This window comes from Numenius arquata, chromosome 10 (assembly GCF_964106895.1).
Source record: "Numenius arquata chromosome 10, bNumArq3.hap1.1, whole genome shotgun sequence".
In the NCBI taxonomy this organism is placed as follows: domain Eukaryota; kingdom Metazoa; phylum Chordata; class Aves; order Charadriiformes; family Scolopacidae; genus Numenius; species Numenius arquata.
Genome location: NC_133585.1, coordinates 41726309 through 41746307, shown reverse-complemented (window position 1 = coordinate 41746307; position 19999 = coordinate 41726309). Strand labels below are relative to the sequence as shown.

The window sequence follows — 19999 nt, the reverse complement described above, 5'->3', positions numbered from 1 at the left end:
TAATACTATCTAACATTCTGGGTTTCATTGGGACTTCTCTACCTGCTATCCCTTCAAAGCGTGAGAGAAAGCAAGTCAGTTGATGAAGCTGTTAAATGACGGGAAATAAAAGTAGGATAGACAGTGGTTTTTAAGTGAAGATGAGGTCTGTACTCTAAACTGATGGCTTTGTGATTAAGACTGTTAATCCAGAAAAAGTGTTTTAGAATACTCAAGAAAATATTTTAAAAATTAAATACGTATCTGAAGTTCCCATTTTTAAGATTAAACATTTTCTTCTAGCCAAAACCAACTGCTGTATTAGGTACAGTAAACAAACCATTATCTGCAACTGGAAGGAGACCGTATATTAGAACTACAGGATCAGAGACTGGAAGCAATATCAGTGTAAATTCCGAGCTGAGCTCTTCTGCAGGAAACAGATCAAGGTACAGGAGTGTGAAATTTCTTCCAACAACCTTTTTTATTTCATGTTCTCCAGCGTGTTTGCGTGGTTTAGAACAGGAGATGATTTGGTGTGTGATTCTGTGTGTTTGAAGAGTGCCTTTACTTTGTCCAGTTTTAAAAAAGTGTAATAGTTCTCTATTGGTAAAATCTCCACTTTTGCTTTTTGTTTGGAGCAAACATAGACATAACCTCAGGATAGTGTTTAGGTGTGGTCTGCCTGTAATTACACACAATACAGCAGAAGAGACACTGCGCTGTCTGAAATTTTGGTGGTTAATCGTCATAGTATTTTTACATCAGAAAACATATTAATTGAAGAGAACAGCCATAATTAATACTAAACAGATTTTGCAACTCGCACATTTTTGATGTATAAATTAGGATTAATCCTGATTGGTAGCAAGTAGATGAAATATTCTGACCTATTTAAGATTAGGAACAATTAAAAAGAGCTTGCTGAGGAGGATTAGCGTCTCAGTGAAGAGAAGCAACATATGATTATATTATTTGGGCTTTCTTCCAGTAAGTGTTATTCTTATGTGGATCCAAAGTTTTTAAATTTATCATAAATCTGGAGAAACAGTTTACACTTTAAAATTTTAGGATTGTTTAATTTGTTTTGGAATTGATTAACTGGCTAAGATAAAGGGTTAAAGAAAGTAAGAGAAAGTCAGCTCTAGTTGCTGCGTTTCATAAGGCCAAAGGGAAATATAAGTCAGTTCAGAATTTTTTCTATAAGTGTGCATGATATATAATGTGATGATCTTGATTTTTTTTAAAAAAAAACAATTTTGTATTTAAAACTATTGTATGTTTGTGTTAATTAACTTGAAGTTTGAGCATTGCTGGTCTTTACTTTTTCTTCACTACCTTTGCCAGTATCGGCTTTTTCCATCTGAAAAAAGAACATGACCTTGTTTAGAGCATTAATCTTAAGTTTGCAAAAAGAATTGTATGGCATTGTGTCTGTGATAAGGGATTTGGCTCAGTGACTACCCAGTCACTTTCAGACTTTTCCCTGTTCTGGGAAGAAAATGTAAGTGTGGACCCAGGCAAATTCAGCTCTCTTTTTAACTAATTTAGCCTGTCTGCATTGATTTTTTTTTTTTCTTTTAAAATTTTATTGTTTTAAATAATTGAAAGCCTTTTTCTCCTTCTGTTTTGTATATTTTGGTTTTATTTTGTCTTCAATTACGCAACCAGGGAACAAAGTTCGGATATATCAGAAACTGGGGTCAGTGAAAATGATGAAAATCCTGTGAGGATTATTTCAGTCACACCAGCAAAGACAGAACCTGTGAAAAACAAGGTACGCCTGGGGATTTTGTGGCCTGTATCTCCATAAGAAGCTTGGCATTAGGAGTTTATTCCATACACAACACTGCAGGTGGTCTCTGAGGAACTAAAAATGTCCGATTTCATTTCATGTAGTTATATCACTTTCCTACCCCAATAGAAGACCCTTTATTTTCAAAACTACAGTTTATTTTATCCAGAGTAATTGAGTTCATGTGCTCAACAACAGCACGGGCAAATCAGAAGGGACTTCATTCTTTTTTTCTAAAATTCCAAAAGATTCCCACCTTTATTCTATGCTTTCCAGTATAAGTACCAGTAAGGCTGTGATTCAGAGTGAAGGCTGACACCTGTAGCTTTAACTGAAGATATTGCCAGGAAAATGTCAAGCGGTCCTCTAGCATGAAATTAACTTTTGGATTGTGTCACAACTAATATATTATTTAAACATTAGAGATTTTTAATGCTTTCCCCCCCCTTCCATTAGAGAGAGAAGATCATGCCTAAATCATAATGATTTTTTAATTTATAAAACATACAGTTGCATGAAGTTTAACAAATGTGAAGTCCCGCACCTGGGATAGATTAAACTCGAGCAGCAGTACAACACTCTTGTGATCTGCTCGGCTGGGGTGTGGGTTGGCCAAGAAGGACCTGGGGGACCATCCCAGCGGAGCACGTGTCGGCAGCGTGCTTTGGCAGCAGTGAAGTCCAGGCAAGCTGGGTCCCGGGCTACCTCAGCAAGAGTAGAGCCAGCAGATTGAGGGATGTGATTATTCCACCGTGTTTGGCATTCATTAGGCCACACCTGGAATACTGTGTCCAGAATACCGTGTCCTCCCCAGTTTAACACACATACTGAAAAACCGGAGAGTGCTTGGCAGAGGGCCACCAAGGTGATAAAGGCTTGGAGAAGTTGTCGTATGAAGAAAAATGGGTTTGTGCAACCTAGGGAAGAGAAGCCTTGGGGGATCTAATTGGTCTTTCAATATCCTTCAATATCTTTCAATATAGTAGAAGTTATAAATGTGCTATGAAGCTGCTAGAACACTAATAAAGATTACGGAGACTGTTTGACTTAAACATTTAAGAAATAATGGTAGAGTATTTAACAAAAAAGTCCCTGGTTCTGACACAGCACTTAAGGCCACTCACTGTTATAATTGGTGTGTTTGCAATTTCTAAGTCAGCCCAGCCCTACTTCTTCAGTAGCCTTTGCTCTGCCCCTCCTCCTCGCTGTTTCGGAAGCCAGTGTTCAAAGGAAGGTCCATCATCCAGTTGCTTCCTCTTTGTTTCTGTATGAATACTTTGCTGTGTAGAGACCTACGTGTCCTTTCTGTTTCACATACACAGACGCCGCTTCATGAAATTTAATCGCTTCAGTGTAATGAGAAAAACACGCGTGTAGGCCATACCTATTCAGACACGACAAAGAGTTAACAAAGACAGCAAATTTCATTTGTGATCAGGTCTTACTCTCTTTTATACCCTGCAAGCCTTGTTTTGTTTTTTCCCTTTCACTTATATTTAGGGTTTTAGTAATCTGCACCTTTCCTGAATGTTGTTCTCAAAATTTGTATGTATGTTAAGTAAATATCGTTTGTTCTACCGGAATCGTTACTCTTGCTCCTCAGTTCTCTCCTGCCAGTTGGCATCTTTCCTGCCAGTTGGCAAAGAGGCAGTAAAAGGAGCTTGTCCAGAAGAACCATCATCGTGGGAGGAGCTAAGATTATTAATCTTACTGTAATCTCACTTTCAAGCAACTGGCAGATCCATTGCATGCAGATATTAACGTTACACACAATGTAGGAAGTCTTTTTGCAAGGTTAATGTCCAAAATCCCATCTAGTAAAACTTTTTACTGGGTCTAAGCCCATGTGATGCGTTTTTATAAGAACACTTACTTTCTCTTTTATAAACTCATGTTTCTGTCAGAGGGAGGTAACAATTTGAGTTTGCCTTTGGAAATATTTTTTTCCTTCACATTCATGATTTTTATTTTCTAGGAGATTAATTCTGATCAGGCTACACAAGGAAACAGCACTGAACGTGGGAAAAAAAGAACAGCAACAGCATCTGGAACAGAGAATATTCATCAAAAACCAGAAGAAAAAAATGTAGATGAAACAGGACCATCACTCGCAGCAAAAACCAGGAGAGGGCGTCCACCCAAACCTGAACCTCAGGGTACCACTGCAAAAAATGAGGAAACAAACAAACCACCTGTCAGGGGAAGGAAAAGGGCAGCAGTCAGTCAAGAAAGTCCAGGGAGTTTAGAGGCAGGTAATGCCAAAGCACCAAAACAGCAAGACACAGCAAAAAAGCCAGCAGCAGCACAGAGACAAATTGATCTACAAAGGTAAAAATAAATAAATAATGAAGTACATGGTTGGGGTGGACCTTTCCTGTCTCAACATAGACCCTGAATTTGTAATTACAACAGATCTAGCATACAACTAAACCATAGTGATTTATAAACACCATGGTCCAACATATATTGGGTTCTGTTCTGTTTTTTAAAGTAAGTACCAGGGCAGCTGGAATTGGAGAAAGTATTTTGTTTGGTCAGAACAGGATAATCTAACCTGTTTTCACCAAATTTCATTTTCTGTCTGTCCCACTTACTTGCGTTGCGGTGTAAAAGAACTAAAAATTGAGGGTGTTTCAGTGCATTCATTAATGCCAGGCACACAGGAATTTGAATGCTCTACTCTGCTTCAGTTCATTGATAACAAAGGCTTGAAAACTGACCATCTTTAATGAACAGAACAAATTGTAATTCTAACTGTAATTCTTTTCTGATATTTTGGGTCTGTGCTTGTTTAATATTAACAATATTTTAACATATATATTAAGTAAATCAAAAGCAGATTTTGGAATTGTGTAAACTACAGAACAGCTCTTGGATCGTAATTTATTTTTCTATACCCTGATGTTTAAATGCGTTAATTTGATTTCCAGTAAAAACAAACCACAAATGCGCATAAACACTGAGAAATTTGTTTAGCTGAATCTGATACAATAATAATTTTCATGCAAAAAATGTCCAAGGTTGTAGAGCACTAAGAGAAGGTCAGCAAACCAGTGTGCTGGAAGAAATAACAAATTAATCTAAAGGAAGAAAGAATCATTGGAATGGTTTCTTTCTTTCTTTCAATTTTGTAAATTGAAGATCTTGCAGAGAACCTTGATCAAAAAGAATTACCTTTTCCTCTCACAGCAAGGTTCATGCACTAGTAAATTGTTCGGTCTTTCAAGAGAGTGATATTTATGTACTGCCTTGCAATGCTTGTTCTATACATCATATTTCTTTAAGTCTTCATAACAAATTGCACTATCGATAGCCTTTAATAAGCCACCTGTGTCAGATAGCTTCTTTAAAATGTGTAATACCTTAGTGTTTCTTGGAAAAAACACCAAAACATTGTTAACGTTTTTCAGAAGCCAGGTGCTTGGAAGTGATGGAGATTCACTGTTGGAGATAGACTCAAGTCCAGAATATTCCCAAAATGCAATGGATCTTTTTAAGGCCTGTGGGAGCAGCCAGGAAGATACTGAGGATACAGAGATAGCAGAGGGAGGCTTCCTTAAGGTGTAGCAGGCGTCTTATATAGGACAATTCTGTGTTTTATTGTAGCTTATACAGCAAGGAATCAAAGAAATTTGTCTGTCTTCTAGAAAAATGTATGTAAAAATAGCTGTGTCTGACAGGGTTTTTTTTTTTTGCTTGTAAGTAGACATGTACAAGTTACTGTAAATATTTGAGAAACATTTGAAATAGTGCTTGTTCTTAAGACAGGCTATTTTTATAAACCTGTGTAATTAAATACAGTTAATTAGAACAAGTTACCATTCTTATTCTCTGATTCCAGTGAAAGCTATGGATAAATGTATTTCTGTTTATGCTGAAAAAGCATTACTCAGTTACGGAATTACTACTACTCAACCTGTGTATTTCCCAGTTTATCAGGAAGTTGTGCTATATAATAAGGAAATTTAGTTATATTCAATTAATTATGTAATCCTTGAGAAGATACAAGATGGAGTTGGAAGAATCACAATATAAAGACTGTAAAAGCTAAATTGTAAATGATATGTGTAGTATTTGATTTGGAATCAATTGTAATTTCTGTGTCCTTACGATTAACTTTTATTTCCTTTTCTCCCCCCCAAAAAGGTAAAAAGAAAACTCGCTCGAAAAGGGAGGAAATGAAGGCCAAATAAAGGCATGCTCCAAGCTTCTGCAAAAACTAGGATTCAGAAATTTCCTGTACAGGAACTGAAATTACTTCAAAACACACAGCTTTCAGCTCTGAAACCAGAAGGAAAACTATGCTTCCCTTTCACATGAAATTAATCCAATGGAAATGTAAAGCAGAAACTCTTGAGAAAGAGGCTAAAAGCATCTGTACTTATTTCCCCAGAGACTTTTTTTATGAAAAGTCAATAATTAAGCAAATTGCTTAACACTTGGTTCCAGTTCCTGCATTCTGGAGTTTAAAAGTGTATTTACACCATTAATTTTCATGCTGCATTTTTTTTTAAAGAAAGTCAGAGGAGGTCCTTACACTGACATTGAAAATTCATGATCCTAGAGCCAGGTATTCCCATGTTTCACAGAAAAAGTAGAAGTCTACTGAATGGATTTTAAACAAGACTAGAGGAAAAAAAAAAATAACAAAAAATTTTTTTTGCTTTACTTTTGGAGACTGTTTTATGTATAATTCTTTCTGCCTGCCTACTTTTCTGCAAAAATAAGATGTACAGATTTCAGTTCCCTGCTATGAAAAGTCATGTGGTGGCAATTTTATAAATGTTGCTTTCTGATTTTTATCAGAGTGGGAAAGTAATCACTTAAAATTATTATTAATTCGCAAGTAGACATTTCATTTTTTTAATTTTCCCTCCATTTTAGTTTAATATAATTTGCAATAAATGTACATATTGATGTTTGTTTTATAAAAACATATATCACTTTTAAGTGTTTTTACTCCTACGGTTCTGTTGGAATATTCTAAATTTTAAAGGAGTAAAGACAGTCCAGCATTTGATTTTATAATGTTTGTCACCAGATTTTTATTATTGATGTAAAGAAAAAAAAAAATCAATTTTTAAAAATAGTTGGACTTTGGCAGCTTTGTAAGGAAAGTTGGAAATGTTTAGGATTGCTCTCAATTTTAAGCATTGTGCTGATTGGAAGTAAGTCTGTTTTGCATTTTGTCTTCCTGTCCAGGCTCATTTTTTAATGTTTATTTTAGAAGATTGTTGCATCAATATTATGTTTCCTGGCATTGTTCAGCATAGATACAGTGTACACTTTTATGTACACATGATCATATTTAAGTTTGTTGCATAAAATAAACGCTTCTAGGTGTCATGTGGCAGTCTTTTTTTTTTTCTTTTTTTTTTATTTTTTAATTTTCTTTCACAGAAAACTACTTGCTGTATCTGTGCATGGTCCTGGGTGTTCATAGAAATACTGCATTGAGCAAAGAGGTTGTAATGCAGACAGTTACAGAGGTTGAAGGGTAGGGGAGTTTTAGGTGGAGTTGTATGGGAAGAAGGGAAGAAGGGGGTTGGTCTGCAGAGCGGCGCTGAGCAGTTCACCGAGCGTTCACGGTGCCTCAGTTCCCCGTTTCTCTTCTGCAAATGGCTCTGAAATCCCCTGACGCAGCGTAGAAGAGGTGGATGCTGTTGGCGTTACTGAAGTTGCTCCCCCGACGGGGGTCGGGCGCCATTGTGTGCTCTTAAACAACGTCTAGGTCTCTCCACCAAGTGTTTAACCGGTGTTAAGAGTTATTTTTCCTCTGTAGCAGCGAAAATCAGACTCTCTTCACAAAGCAGTGCCTGCGACTCTCTCTCTAGAGCAATCTGCGGTGCTTTGACTTGAAGGATTTGAAATGCTTTTGACAGGGGGAGACTAGAGATTTCAAAAGCGTCGATTTACACATCCATCAGGGCTTTGATTTCTAAAAAAGAAATAATTTCACTAGATGGATTTACTGATCATAATGCAGTTTCTTTGTAGTGCTCTGGTCAAATACTTCCCTCCTGCAGAAGTTACAGTATTTTGGTTTAAAACAATTTTTAAGTGTATTTGTTAGAAGTTCTTAGGTGCTGCCTAAAAAAGGAACTCTCTTTTAGAAATGAGTTCTGGTACCTAGCCTTGTCCCTCGAACCATGATTTGAAATCAGGACTTGACAAATTTTGCAAATACTCAGAATTGTTTCCAAATGCTCTGATTTTTGTGAAGTGGATAATTGCTGGATGGGGTTTTTTTCCTTTTTTTTCTTTTTTCCCCATTTTTTCTAATCAATTCAAATGTCAAGTTACTCAAGCAATCATCACAGAGTAATTTAGGTTAGGAGGGGCTTCTGGAGGTTCAGTGCCATGCTCAGAGCAGGGGTTTCAGTTGTCTTTCTACAAAAAGAGTTACACAGGCTTGCTTTCTTCTGTTTTCTCTAAGGGGACAGCTGAGTTACTCCCAGCTGTTGATGATCAGTATAGTCACAGAAAGTCGGTACATTCACGCAGCAAATTATGCTGGGCATGATTGGCTGAGCAAAAAAGCAGCATCATACTATAGGAGAGGTCTACCGGTGGCCCACTGGTCTCTTTTCAGAACTTGCCCCAGAAGAGGCTACACACAGAATTTCTCTGCCTGGCCCCCCCCAGAGCCTGGAGAGCACGCATGGTCCAGTTCAGAGTTGCCCCAGCGATGGGAATCTTTCTGTAAGAACAGTATCCCCGAAGGGCAGGGGTCATTCCAGCGGTCCCACTGGTGATAGCGAGTAGTTGGACCCATCAGCATTTATAACAAGTACAGGGATACTTACAACAAGTGCAGGCATAATTTTTATACGTACATAATTTATATATTACTTCTTCTGTTGCCTTAAAACTAAAACCTGTTGAAGAGTAGTCAGCATAAATCTGTGGAATTGAAGGAATTTATTCCAAAGAAAGGTGTGGGGGTTTTGTACTTGGCCATATATGACTTTTTTAAATATTTCACATAAGAATGGGGATTATTTCATTGTAATAAGAAAACTGGTGCTCAGAGGTTTTCCCTTGTCAATGTGTGATAAAGAAGGAAGTCCAATAAAACCCAGTTTTTAATGGTGTTTATCCAGCATAGGATTTCAAGGCGCTGAGGTTTCACGTTCAGGTTACATAGGTGGAGCTAAGTTATCATCTTTAAGTTCCCATCTTCATAAAAGTGTGGCTTTGTTTCTTAGCAGACATACGCTTATTTCTGTTTCTTTGTGTCCTCCGATGCCTGGACTGCACGGCTTCCGTGACAGAAAGACAGGAAGGCTGCTCTCAGAACGTACTTTGTAACATACTAAATTAAACCTCTACCACTCAACAAAATTAAATCTGAATAGTGGTTTTAGACAAAATAATAATGTTCTCTAGAGCAATCTTAAACAAGAGAAATAAATGCATTGCAGATCTTTTCTGCAGATGTTGACAAGCCCTGAAAGTTTCAGAACTGATAAATAACAAATCCTTATCTAAAGTGTGCTTCCAGCCAATAGATACTTAACGCACACTGTTGGACCAAGTTCAACATCAGACCGGCTCTTGAGTTAATGCTGGGGCTCCCACACCTGAACCATTTCTCCTCTAAAGATCTGAAAAGATTTGGGACCACGAAATATTGGCAATACACGGGAAATTGACTTCTTTAGGAAACTGCCCCTGTGGATCCTAGTTCGGTCGCACGTGTGCTCCCTAATTGCATTTATCAGCACTAATAGGTTGGTTTGTGCGTGCAAATAAAGTCCCAAATTGGTGCTCCAGGAAATGGCCCAAACTAAAGGAGCTGGACTACAAAGCCTACTTGCCAGCCGGGCTGCAGGTGTGTGGGGCTGATAACCAAGCATTAGTCACGGGGTAGCTGGTCTCAGCCGAGGAATTGTATCTCGGTGCGGGAACAGGTTTGCACAGGGTATTAAACAGCAATTAACAAAGTCCTTCTGTACAGCAGCACTTGATACGTCCCTTGAAGCCTTCCCCTGCTTAGATTTCTAACCAGGAGGGACTCGTCCTGCCGATGAGTACACCCAGGTACTCAAACGATCAGAGGGAAGCTCTAATCCTAAGATAAAGTACTCCCAACCTTCAGAGACCAACAGCAGCTTCCATTCCTTAGAGAGTCTGTAAGCCTGACGTTCCCTGGATCCGTGTGCCTCAGGTCTGGGAAGAGCAGCCAACAAGATGGGACTTCCTCAGGAGCAGAACTTGGAAGTCCTGGTAGAGCAGCAGAGGCCAACAGCCTCTCCCTTCCCTGCTGCACAGCCCAGGTCAGGAGAGTGGATCCAAAATTTCATGTTCCCGTAGTTTTATCACAAGAGACCAAAGGGGGGGCGAGTGCCCCAGTTTCTCCCTTCAATCTCGCACTCTGTGATCTTCTGTTTCTAACTGAAGGTGGTCAGTCCTGCAGCTCCATCAGAGATTCCTTAGCACCACGTTCCTGCAGCGACCCACAGGATGACTACTTCCACAAACCTGACTCACTAGAAACGCTCTGAATTCAGAGCAGGAACATCTCTCACTCCTGTGCGAGTTCCCAGCCTTATTTTACTGCAGTACGAAAGGAAACGACCAAGTTTTGGGGCACGTGCAGCTGCTTGTCAAGAAATGAGTGGTACCACAGCAAGAGGTCAGTTCAGGCTTGTCCCAGTTGCAATAACCTTCCCCTGACTGGGGCTACACAACCCGAAGCAGCGGCCACGCTCACTCCCGTAGCTGGTGGGAGCAGCCTCGCACCCGAGCCCAGCCGGTATCACACGCGCCTGAAGATGCTGTGAACACGTTCCTCAGAGCCTTGGTGTCACTCACAAGCGCTTGACACAAACTGCACGTTACTGGACCTACTGCCCACAACGGGCAGCGTACGGTGACTGTACCATTGCCCTGGGAGAAGGCCTCCGGCTAAGCTGAGGGTGAGATCTTCTGACCCACCACAGAGCATCTTCTCTCTGCTTCTGCCCAGCGAAAGTCATGGCAAACTTTTATCAGGGAACTGTCTGTGCGAGGGCTGGGTGTTGAGAGCCAAGAGGAGGAAGAATCAAGACTCGTCGGTACCCCTTTAGCTTTGGCAAGAAGCCATTCAACTTGGAACCTGGCGGATTTATCAGCGCAGATAAATCCACGGTCAGCAGAGCTGAGATGTCCATGGGCAACGCAGCTGGGTCCTGCGTTATTTGATGAGGAGGGACAGCCATCGGGAGACACATCTGCTCTTCAGTGGGAGCACAGAGGTTTTTCCGAGCTAATCTGTACCTTGCTGAAGTCCTGCTGGCAGCGGTGTCATCTCAGCAGCGTGTCGGCTGAGGCAAGAAGCGCGACCAAATAGCTTTGTGTGCACCGAGCGTCCGCCTCCCACGGCGAGACTGTTATTTCAACAGCCACAGGAGCTCAGATGCGTGTTCAGAACGCTGCAAGGCGGGCCTGCTCCAGAACAAGAAATACACGTTTTGCTCCTTAACTTCAGGCATTCGGTTCTCCTCTCCTTGCCCTGGAAGTGGAGATTGATGTATGTTGACCCTGATGCACCAAAGCTTCTGAAGCAAGAGCCGGCGCGGGTGGTTATGGCGGGCCCAGGCACGAGCTGAGTTGCTCTGGGGTGGGCCCGGCTGCTGTAGAGCGGGTGGGTTATCACTGCCTGCACTAGAAACTCCATAGCCATAATCTGATTCCTTACCTCGGCCTGGCAGAGTTGGAGCAACCAGTGTCTGGCTGGCACCCTGCCCCAAGGAAAGGGGGACCTTCAGAGTATGTTGCCCTGCGGTACGAGTCAAGACGTGGTTGAGTCACCATCCCTGGACGTGTTTAAGAGACGTTTAGATGTGGTGTTGGGGGATATGATATAGGGGAGAACTTTGTAGTGTAGGGTAGATGGTTGGACTCGATGATCCCAAGGGTCTCTTCCAACCTGGATGATTCTATGATTCTAAGACTCGGAACACCACGTGCTTTGCTATCTATTCAGGTGCCTCAGCATCATCCATCTCGGAATGAAAATGGGATGGGTCGGAGCCATCAGTCTCCTCCTCTCAGGAGGGTTACATAGGGGACGCCCTGCGTGGCCACCGCGCTGCTCCCTGCTGCCCACAGGTAGGATCTTCTCTGCTTCCTGTGAAATTCAGAGAAGTTGTCACTGTGCAAGTGATCCATGCCGTCACCTCTTGGCTGCTTCCAAACCCAGCTGTTCCCAGGAAAGGAGAGAGCAATCTGTAGCCCGGATAAATTATTCTGGATGGTGGTAGCAGCGATCACTGTTCATCCGTTCCCGTGCCATTACACCAGGACAGGATTTGGGCTGGAACCTGGACAAGGAAGCCACTCTGCAGACCCCGGGAGTGGACGTGACCACATTAGTTCTGTACCTTTCCTTAGTGCCCTTTTCTGTCCTCTGTCCTCAGCCTTCCTTGCCACAGCATGTTGTTTCCCAGCTGTTCTTCAAGGCCCTCTTTGCTGTATCCATCCATGTCTGCACACTGCGTCTTCTACATTACGTTCTCGCGTTCCTCTAACGTGAGCTCAGCTTCTAGCAGAAAAGGATTTGGGGAGAAAGAGGGCTCCAAGCCGGGATTGATTTCTGATGCTGCTGGGGCAGGGGGGTGGGATGCACTCACAGTTTTCAGGTTCTGCTTCAGTAACGAGATTTTAAACTCTGCTTTTCCCCCAAGGACTCTCCATGTCCAGAGTAGGTGTCCTCCCTAACTCAGCACAGGTTGCTTCTGTTCCTCGCTCCCTTCATCAAGCGGGGAGTTGTTTCTCACAGCGCGTCTACTGTGCGGATCCTGGCTCCAGGAACCCATGTGTTACCATAATGTCACCCGGTCTGTGCGCCCCACGTAGTCACCTTAGGAGCTGCCTGAGAGTCTGTCTTTAACAGGCACTGAATGGCCCAACCTCCAAATCTTTAGGGAAGTTTTCTGGTCATCTGGCTCATCCAGCTGCCAGAGGAGCTCCGGCATTCCCCCAACCAGAAGCAATGTGTATTTTTAATCTTTTCTGGTTTCCGTGGGGGTATGAAACGCCGAACCCTCACAGACTGTACATGCTACATCATGGTGGGGTTTACAGCCCTGTTGTGTTGACCATGAGGTAGACATGGTCATCTCTCTGGCTTTCCAGGTTTCAAAGACATCTTCCTGGTAAGATCATCCATCAGAGCATATCAATGCGTATAAATACCTAATTGGGAGACCATAAACAAATGGAGCCAGGCTCTTCTCAGTGACCACACATGAAGTTCTGCTCAGAGGTACATCCCTAGAGAAATGGGTGGTTGATTCATTTACTTCAGTATTTGGCTCCGAGTCCTCAAAAACCATGATGAGTGTTTCCATTGAGCATTACTTGAGCTTGGTCTTCCATTTGCAAAGTTGTCAGTAGCTTCACCTTCCAGCCGGAGCTTTCCCCTCTTTTTCTCTTCCTGCCGATCCTGGTTTTTGCCACGACAGCAGTTCCTTACACCAAGTTCAAGATGTCCGTGGCGCTCGCATCCAGCAAGGATGACGCGTGGGAGTAACGCAAGGGCTTTTTGGTATAATCTCCTGCAACCTTCAGGCACCGACCCTGCCAATGCCCTGACGCAGCAGGTGTTACCAAAATCCTTCTAAGTAGGATAATGGAGCGAGCTTTGACCTACTTAAAAGAAAAATAATTAAAACAATATATTTATTTTATTGCTGGGGCAGCGCTGGCAGCAGCTTCCTTAACGTCCAAGCAGCTACACGTGTGGAGGAAGCCACTGGAGTAGCAGAGCAGAGATGGGGGGACGCTGCTGTGGCCTGACAAGAGCAGCGCCATGGGGACGTATCGTGTGTAGGTGCCACACGTAGCTCAGCCCACACCCAGCTGCCTCTCAGTGAGCTGCCGGGGTTTCGGGGCTTGTCTGGGCACAGGGCTGGCTGGGGTTGGTCGGACCTAAGGCCCACTTGGTCTCCTTGCACAGAAGAAGAGCCCCGTGCCACCTTCACGAGTGCCTTGGGGCAGAGAATTACCAGACCCCCACTGTGCACCTCAGCAGGTTTTTTAAATGCCTGAATGGACGAGTGCTTGTTCCCTGAGCCACGGAACCTCTAAGCACCTGGTCGAGACCCTGGTCCCAAAGCTCTGCTTGGTTCTGGGGCCACCAGCCTGACCCAGCCCACAGCAGAAACGGGAGAGATGCCCCTTCCCAGGGAGCAGAGGGCTGGAAGGGGCCCCCAGAAAACTTCTCCGTTTCCAGAGAAACTCCCCAGTGCTGAGCAGAGGAGTGGGATCACCCACCTCGACTTGCTGGCAACAGGACACCATTTGCCACAAGAGCTTGTGCTCAACTTGGTGTCCACCAGGTCGTGTTCTGCCCCAAGTTCCTCTGCACTTCCCATTGCTGAACTCCTCACAGATGAGAACAGCACATGAACAATATGAAGAACAACTCTTGCCGCCTTGAAGAAAAACTCTTACCTTCTTTGTTCTTCAGAACCTTTTGAGGTTTTGTGGTTTTTTTTTTTCACCTCTGCGTCATTTGACTCGGTGAACTTCTGGTAGCTACCTTGTTCGTACACGTCTACTTCTAAATAGCTCTCTCTTCTGACAAGCGTGGCCTAGAGACAGCTTACTCCTGGCATTTTTGATGTGGGGCAGATCACTTCAGGACTTGGATGTGGAAGATGGTGTAGTGGGGAATGTGCACACCAAGCAGAAGAGGGAGAACATCCCTCCCCACGCCCCTGTCCCGGCAGGGCAGTCGCCTCGGGGAAGTTTAGACACATTTGTCCCTTTAACAGTAAAAGCCATAAACGCCAGGGGTTTCCACGCCCTTTGAACTGATGGCGTGGGTTCCTCTAAACCGCTTTCTACACAGATAAACCACCTCACGTCCAACACAGCTTGACGACTTCCAGGAACACCTGGGCCCTGCTCTGTGGCTGGGGTTTGTTCTCCAGCCTTGCATTTAGGGAAATTTAAACCCCGTGGCAAACGCCCCGACTTCCAGCGCTGTTGCTTTGCTACCAGACAGGCTCCTCTGCCAGGCTGGCACCGACTGCGGCCCAAAGGGGACCAGCCCATTCCAGGTCTGATTTTTGAACCCAAATCCACCTTGGAGCAGACTTGGCTCTTGGGCCGTGACCAGGCAGGTGCTCCTGCTTCAAGGAAGCCACCCTCACGCCCAACTCCCCACCCGGGCAGCGGATGGATGTTTAAAAAGGGGACAGCCGGCTTTGCCCTGGAACCAGCAAGGGCTGCTCCCATGATCCAGGAACTTCCCAAACCTCTCCAACAGGATCAGCAGGAGCCTCCACTACTCACCACCTACCACCTTCTTAAACTGCCAGCTGGGAGAAGAGCTGCTTTGGGAGAGATGGTGGGAGGAAAGGGAGCGGGGGCAGGAAGGCAAGGCCCTGGCTGCGCAGGGTCCCTTTTCCCGCCCAGAAGAGCGGGGGCCACAAGGCCATGCCCCCCGACACCACACCTGCGAGCAGAGGCAGCTCCACGCCAGGGACGGGGGTTGCTGAAGGGTCTGGTGGCTCAGGTAACGTCAGCACAAAACCTTCCTCCCAGCAACACCAGACTCATTTTTCCCCCGGCCCATCCCAGCCCATTACCCTTTATTTTACACCAGGCTGTCACAAACCCACCTAAAGGCTTTACGCATTTCAACACAAAGCAGCCACCAAGTGAAGCAACGTGATTTATTTGACATTATACCAGACACGGATGCTCCAGACCCAGACCCAGACTTGACCTTAAAACAATTTGAAATCCTGGCTGTGCTGTACGGCCAGCGCGGGAGCTCCCTGCCGGGGGGGCAGCCAGCCAAACGGAAAAGGAGGCGCAGGAGGAGCCCAGCCACCAAGCACCGACGTCCATTTACAACCACCAGCTCCCTTCCGGCGCTGGAAGAAGCGACAAGGCTGTCGGACAACTTCGCAATATTTCAGTAACACAGCAGCTCTCAGTTACTCGCGTCATTGTAGCGTCTAACTACAAGAACAAGGGAATACGGGTTTTTAAATTTTTTGTCCTAAATTAAGGGGCAGGCTAAAAGAAGTCCATGTCCCCCCCCCCGCCCCTGCAGCAGAGGGGCTGGGGAGCGCTCCCTCTCCCTCAGCCCTCTTATGAATGAGGTACCACAATACAACACAGCTCACGATGACAGTAAATTTAAACAACCACCGACAATAATCCCCCCTTACACCGCTGTTTTAACACCGTAAAACCCTGCAGCTCCCTCACAGCTGGTAGAACCTGCCTGGAGACCTGCCAAACCCATCTGGGGACGCACACACCCCCAACACGAGGAGGTGAGGAAGATCTGACACAGAGTGTGGCAACCAGCTCCACAGCCCGGCTCCCTGCTCAGAGGAGGAGCAGGAGGGCAGAGGCTCTCCCTTCACACCACTTCTCTCCATCGAACAAATGTGCCATAAAAAAAATTAAATAAATAAAAAAGGGACTATTATGTACTGGCAGCAAACAAATCCAGAGTCATCCTCTCTACCAGATTGTTCCTGCCAACAGGCTGCCACCTCCCCAGGTAAGAACCGACGGTATAAATAAAGTGCAGAGTTTAACACGCAGAGAGATGAGATGAGGACGATGGCGCTGGAAAATCCGAAAGAAAAGTTGTTCCTCCACGAGTTACCAACTCTGTTCCTTCAGACACAGCTTTGAAAGGAGAGGGGAGGGGCTGTATACGTACACACGTACTGCTTAGGCTATCGCACGAGGCAGTCCCAGTTGAAATGACGCACACCTCCATTACACAGCTTCTATTTACACCATTTTCTTCTTCAAGAACTTTTTTGATGTACCTCATGAAAATGCTCATCCCTTTCTCTCTCTCCCTCCTCACCCTGTCATCTCACAGCAGTTCCAGTTACCGGAAATAAAATGAAAACCGTTTTCAGGGAAACGTGCATTTATTTGTTAAGCATTCCCAGTGAAAAATCAACACCTTTTAAAATGTGTGTTTATTAAAAAAATCATTTGTGTACAAAAGTGTTTGTGTAGGTTTTTTTTATTTTCCAGACAAAAAAAACCACTGATGCTGCAATTCCAGCCCACCCGCTCCTCCTGTACAGGAAGCCTGATGCTCAGGAGCCAACCTCCTGTGATTTTTTTTTTTTTCTTTTTACTGGTAATTATTTCTTTTCTTTTAAATTAGAAAAGTCAAGAATTTAGGATGGAAAAGGTAAGTGAAAAGCAGGGTTCTTCAACAGTTGACATCTGTTGAAGCCTCCTTCAGACACCACAACGGAGCACCAGCAGTTGCCGCAAATCGTAAAAAGGGACAAGTACAGCATTTTCACAGCACGTTTCCTCGTCCCTCGAGTCATAAACCTGAACTGACACCGTCAATGAACGGCCCAGCACCAGCAGCCGAGGGCTGGCCGGCTGGGTGCCTGGTTGGGTGCCTACAGAGCGAGCAGCAGCAGAGAAGGAACATCACGTCACGGCACAGAGCAAACGATCTTTGCGAGAGTTTGTCCTGAGACCGAACCCGCCGCCTACAGAGCCCTGGGGCCGGGCAACCACGCGAGGAGCAAAAGGCATTAAGGAGAGCTGGAATTGCGAGTTTAACGATGAATCAGCTGATGACACCACCGCCACAAAAGGGGAGGAGCGAGCTACATGCTCTACCGATGGGTTTGGAATAGCTCAGCAAAACTCTCAAGAAAGAAGCGCTTGCCCCTTTGCCCAGCCCTAGGAGAGAGCTGTGCCTGGAAAACGAGGACAGACACAGTGAAAGCATCTACGTGGTCTTCCCAGAAAAAGCCTGAGGCACCCAACGAGCATCTTGAGTTTCGCGCTTCCGTTCTGTGACACAACAGACAGCGTGATGAAATGCGCTTTCGCTATCTATTGTTAATTGCTCATCAGAACTCTACAAACCCAAACACAGGGTGACCAGTCAGTGGCCACGCTCAAAGGGATGCTTCCCATCAACTCCAGCAACAAGACGTAGCAGGAGAGGACACCCCATCTTCTCGTCGCATCTGCTCGTCAGCAGGCATGAAGCAAAACTAACTTTCACTGCTCAATTATTTAACATTTCCCCCTTTGGGCAAACCTCCAAGCCTAAGCCAGCTCTTGTCAGCAGTCAGGAAGGAAACAAGGGACAGGCACACGGCTGGATTTCCCCTTGCCCTGAAAATGGGACACTTCACCTTCACCGTCGATGACCAACGCAGTAAACAAGAACCCTTGCTCGAAGCTGTGTTTTCGTTTCCTCCCCCGCCCCCCCTTCTTTCCCCCATTAAATAAGCAATCCATATGCTCCGCAGTCCCGAGTCTGATTCACAGCTGTTAAGCTTAAATTTGCATAGTTTAAATGTTTCTGTTACCCACACCGCAGAACGCAGGTTTGGTGTTACAAGGTAAGCTTCTTTCTGGCTAATTCCTCCTTTCAGACGACAACAACAACAAAAAGAAGATCCTGTATTCCTTATGTCAGTGTTCCAATACCGATTTACTTGGAAAACAGTTAAATACAATGATAATTTAAAAAAAACCAACAAACAATGATACATATTCCTACACTATTAGTACTTAATTGCCCAGATAAACATTACCGAACCAATTATAGTCAAGGCCCCATGTACTCTGTGGCAAGTTTTTATTTAATTAAAAAAAATATAATTTAAGCTTTGAATATGCAGAACGAGTAGCAGTAAGTGCCACATCTTTCCAGAAGGATATGTTCCCAAGTTTTCCGTCTCCAAAATGTACCGGTTTGTCACACTGAGAACACAGCCTGTTCGCAGAAGCAATGGGAGGAAGCTGTGAATTTGGTGAGCGGGGATGGGATACAGTCAAGGCTTTTGGCACTCATGGGAAAACGGAGGCTTTTGGCAACAGGAAAGGGCATTTCTCTACCTTTGAACAAAGCTGCAGTTTACTTTTCGAGGAACCGGACGAAAAAGGAGTTTCTTGTTCCCCACCAACAAAACAAACAAGGGATAAACCCACTTTGCTCAATGCATGTTAAAACGTTCAGCAGTGAAATCCGACTGATGCTCCGGGCAATCAGCAAGCTTCATTACCCACACCTCGCTTAGAAAAGCGGGGCCATTTAGACTTCAACATTACTGTTTCAAGCTGTCTTCTTACACAACAGAGGAAGACAATGCAGGATTTCTTTGTACTTCGAAAGCAACTGTACCCGCGTTTGATGTTCTTCTTGTAAGCAAGCGGTAAATGGGCAGCTGGAGCGGGCTGCACAGCAACCCCACGCCGGTGAATGCACAGGGCCCCCAGTACAGCCATGTTCAGTCACACAGAAAACAGGAACGACCGCTTCGTATGTACAAACTCACAATGATAAACTGAACACTAACAGGCAAAATTCCTAGGGCTCAGCCCCAGCTGCGGTTAAACTAACCTCGTACAACATCATCCCTATATTCAACGCCGGTTAATTACCAAGAACACAAAGACATTCCTCATAAAGGACTCGCATGTCAAAATTCAGAGGGACTTCAGACCACAGAGGTCTCCTTAATGCCGGGTGATGTTTCATTCCCGGCTCAGCTCTTGAGAAGCTTCCCTCCTGCCAACATCTCGGCTGGCATCAAAATCTCTTTGCTACCAAGCACATGGATGGAGGGCGAAAACCAGTATCCGACATCTATACGTAAGGGGAAAGGGGAAGGCAAGTGTTTACTTTACAGTAGAGAAGAAAATGAGGTAACTTCATGAGAGAAATAAAACTTAACAGGGCATTGTTTCAGAGGTGACCACGCTCACCTAAGAACCATTTCCTCTTTTCTCCCCCTCCCCCTTTCCCTGGCTTCCTTTGGCCCCTCACATACTGTTGGAAAAACCTGCTGTTCTCAGGAGACTAATCTTACCAAGAGACACGTCCAGAAGCCCGTGACTGAGAAGTTTTATGTCCCCGACAATGATTTCCAAGTTCGTTCTTTTGATAAATAGCAGCGAAGAACAAGGGAAAGTAGTCAGCAATTTATAATTACCACCAGGGTAAAAAAAGAAAAGGTGTTGATGTAATCAAGAAGTTCTTAGCCTGTATGACAGAAAAGACAGCAACTTGAGATTAAAACGAGTGGCAATTTGCCGTAGTTTCCTACCGTCCCTGGTTTTCACCTAACAAACCAGCCGAACAGTAGCAGCTTCTTGGTAAAAAAAAAATAATAAATAAATACAAGGAAAGACAGAACAACTCATTTCCTTTGGCATCATTGCAAATGATTTACATTAACTCAAGGAAACCCAAAAAACAAATGA

At 44.2% G+C, this 19999-nt stretch overlaps 1 protein-coding gene across 2 annotated transcripts in view; it reads left to right on the top strand.

The window, feature by feature from the left end:
* The window catches only part of PDS5A (PDS5 cohesin associated factor A), an 80957-nt gene extending 73844 nt beyond the window's left edge, over positions 1–7113 (top strand). The window contains exons 30-34 of one of the 2 annotated variants that reach the window (XM_074154812.1): positions 283–428; positions 1651–1756; positions 3750–4102; positions 5185–5335; positions 5921–7113. In XM_074154812.1, the coding sequence (XP_074010913.1) occupies positions 283–428; positions 1651–1756; positions 3750–4102; positions 5185–5335; positions 5921–5956 (792 nt within the window). In that variant the 3' untranslated portion in view covers positions 5957–7113. Of the gene's footprint in view, positions 1–282; positions 429–1650; positions 1757–3749; positions 4107–5184; positions 5336–5920 lie in introns of those variants that run through there. The other variant, XM_074154814.1, reaches the window with a different exon arrangement.
* Positions 7114–19999: the final 12886 nt, after the last annotated feature.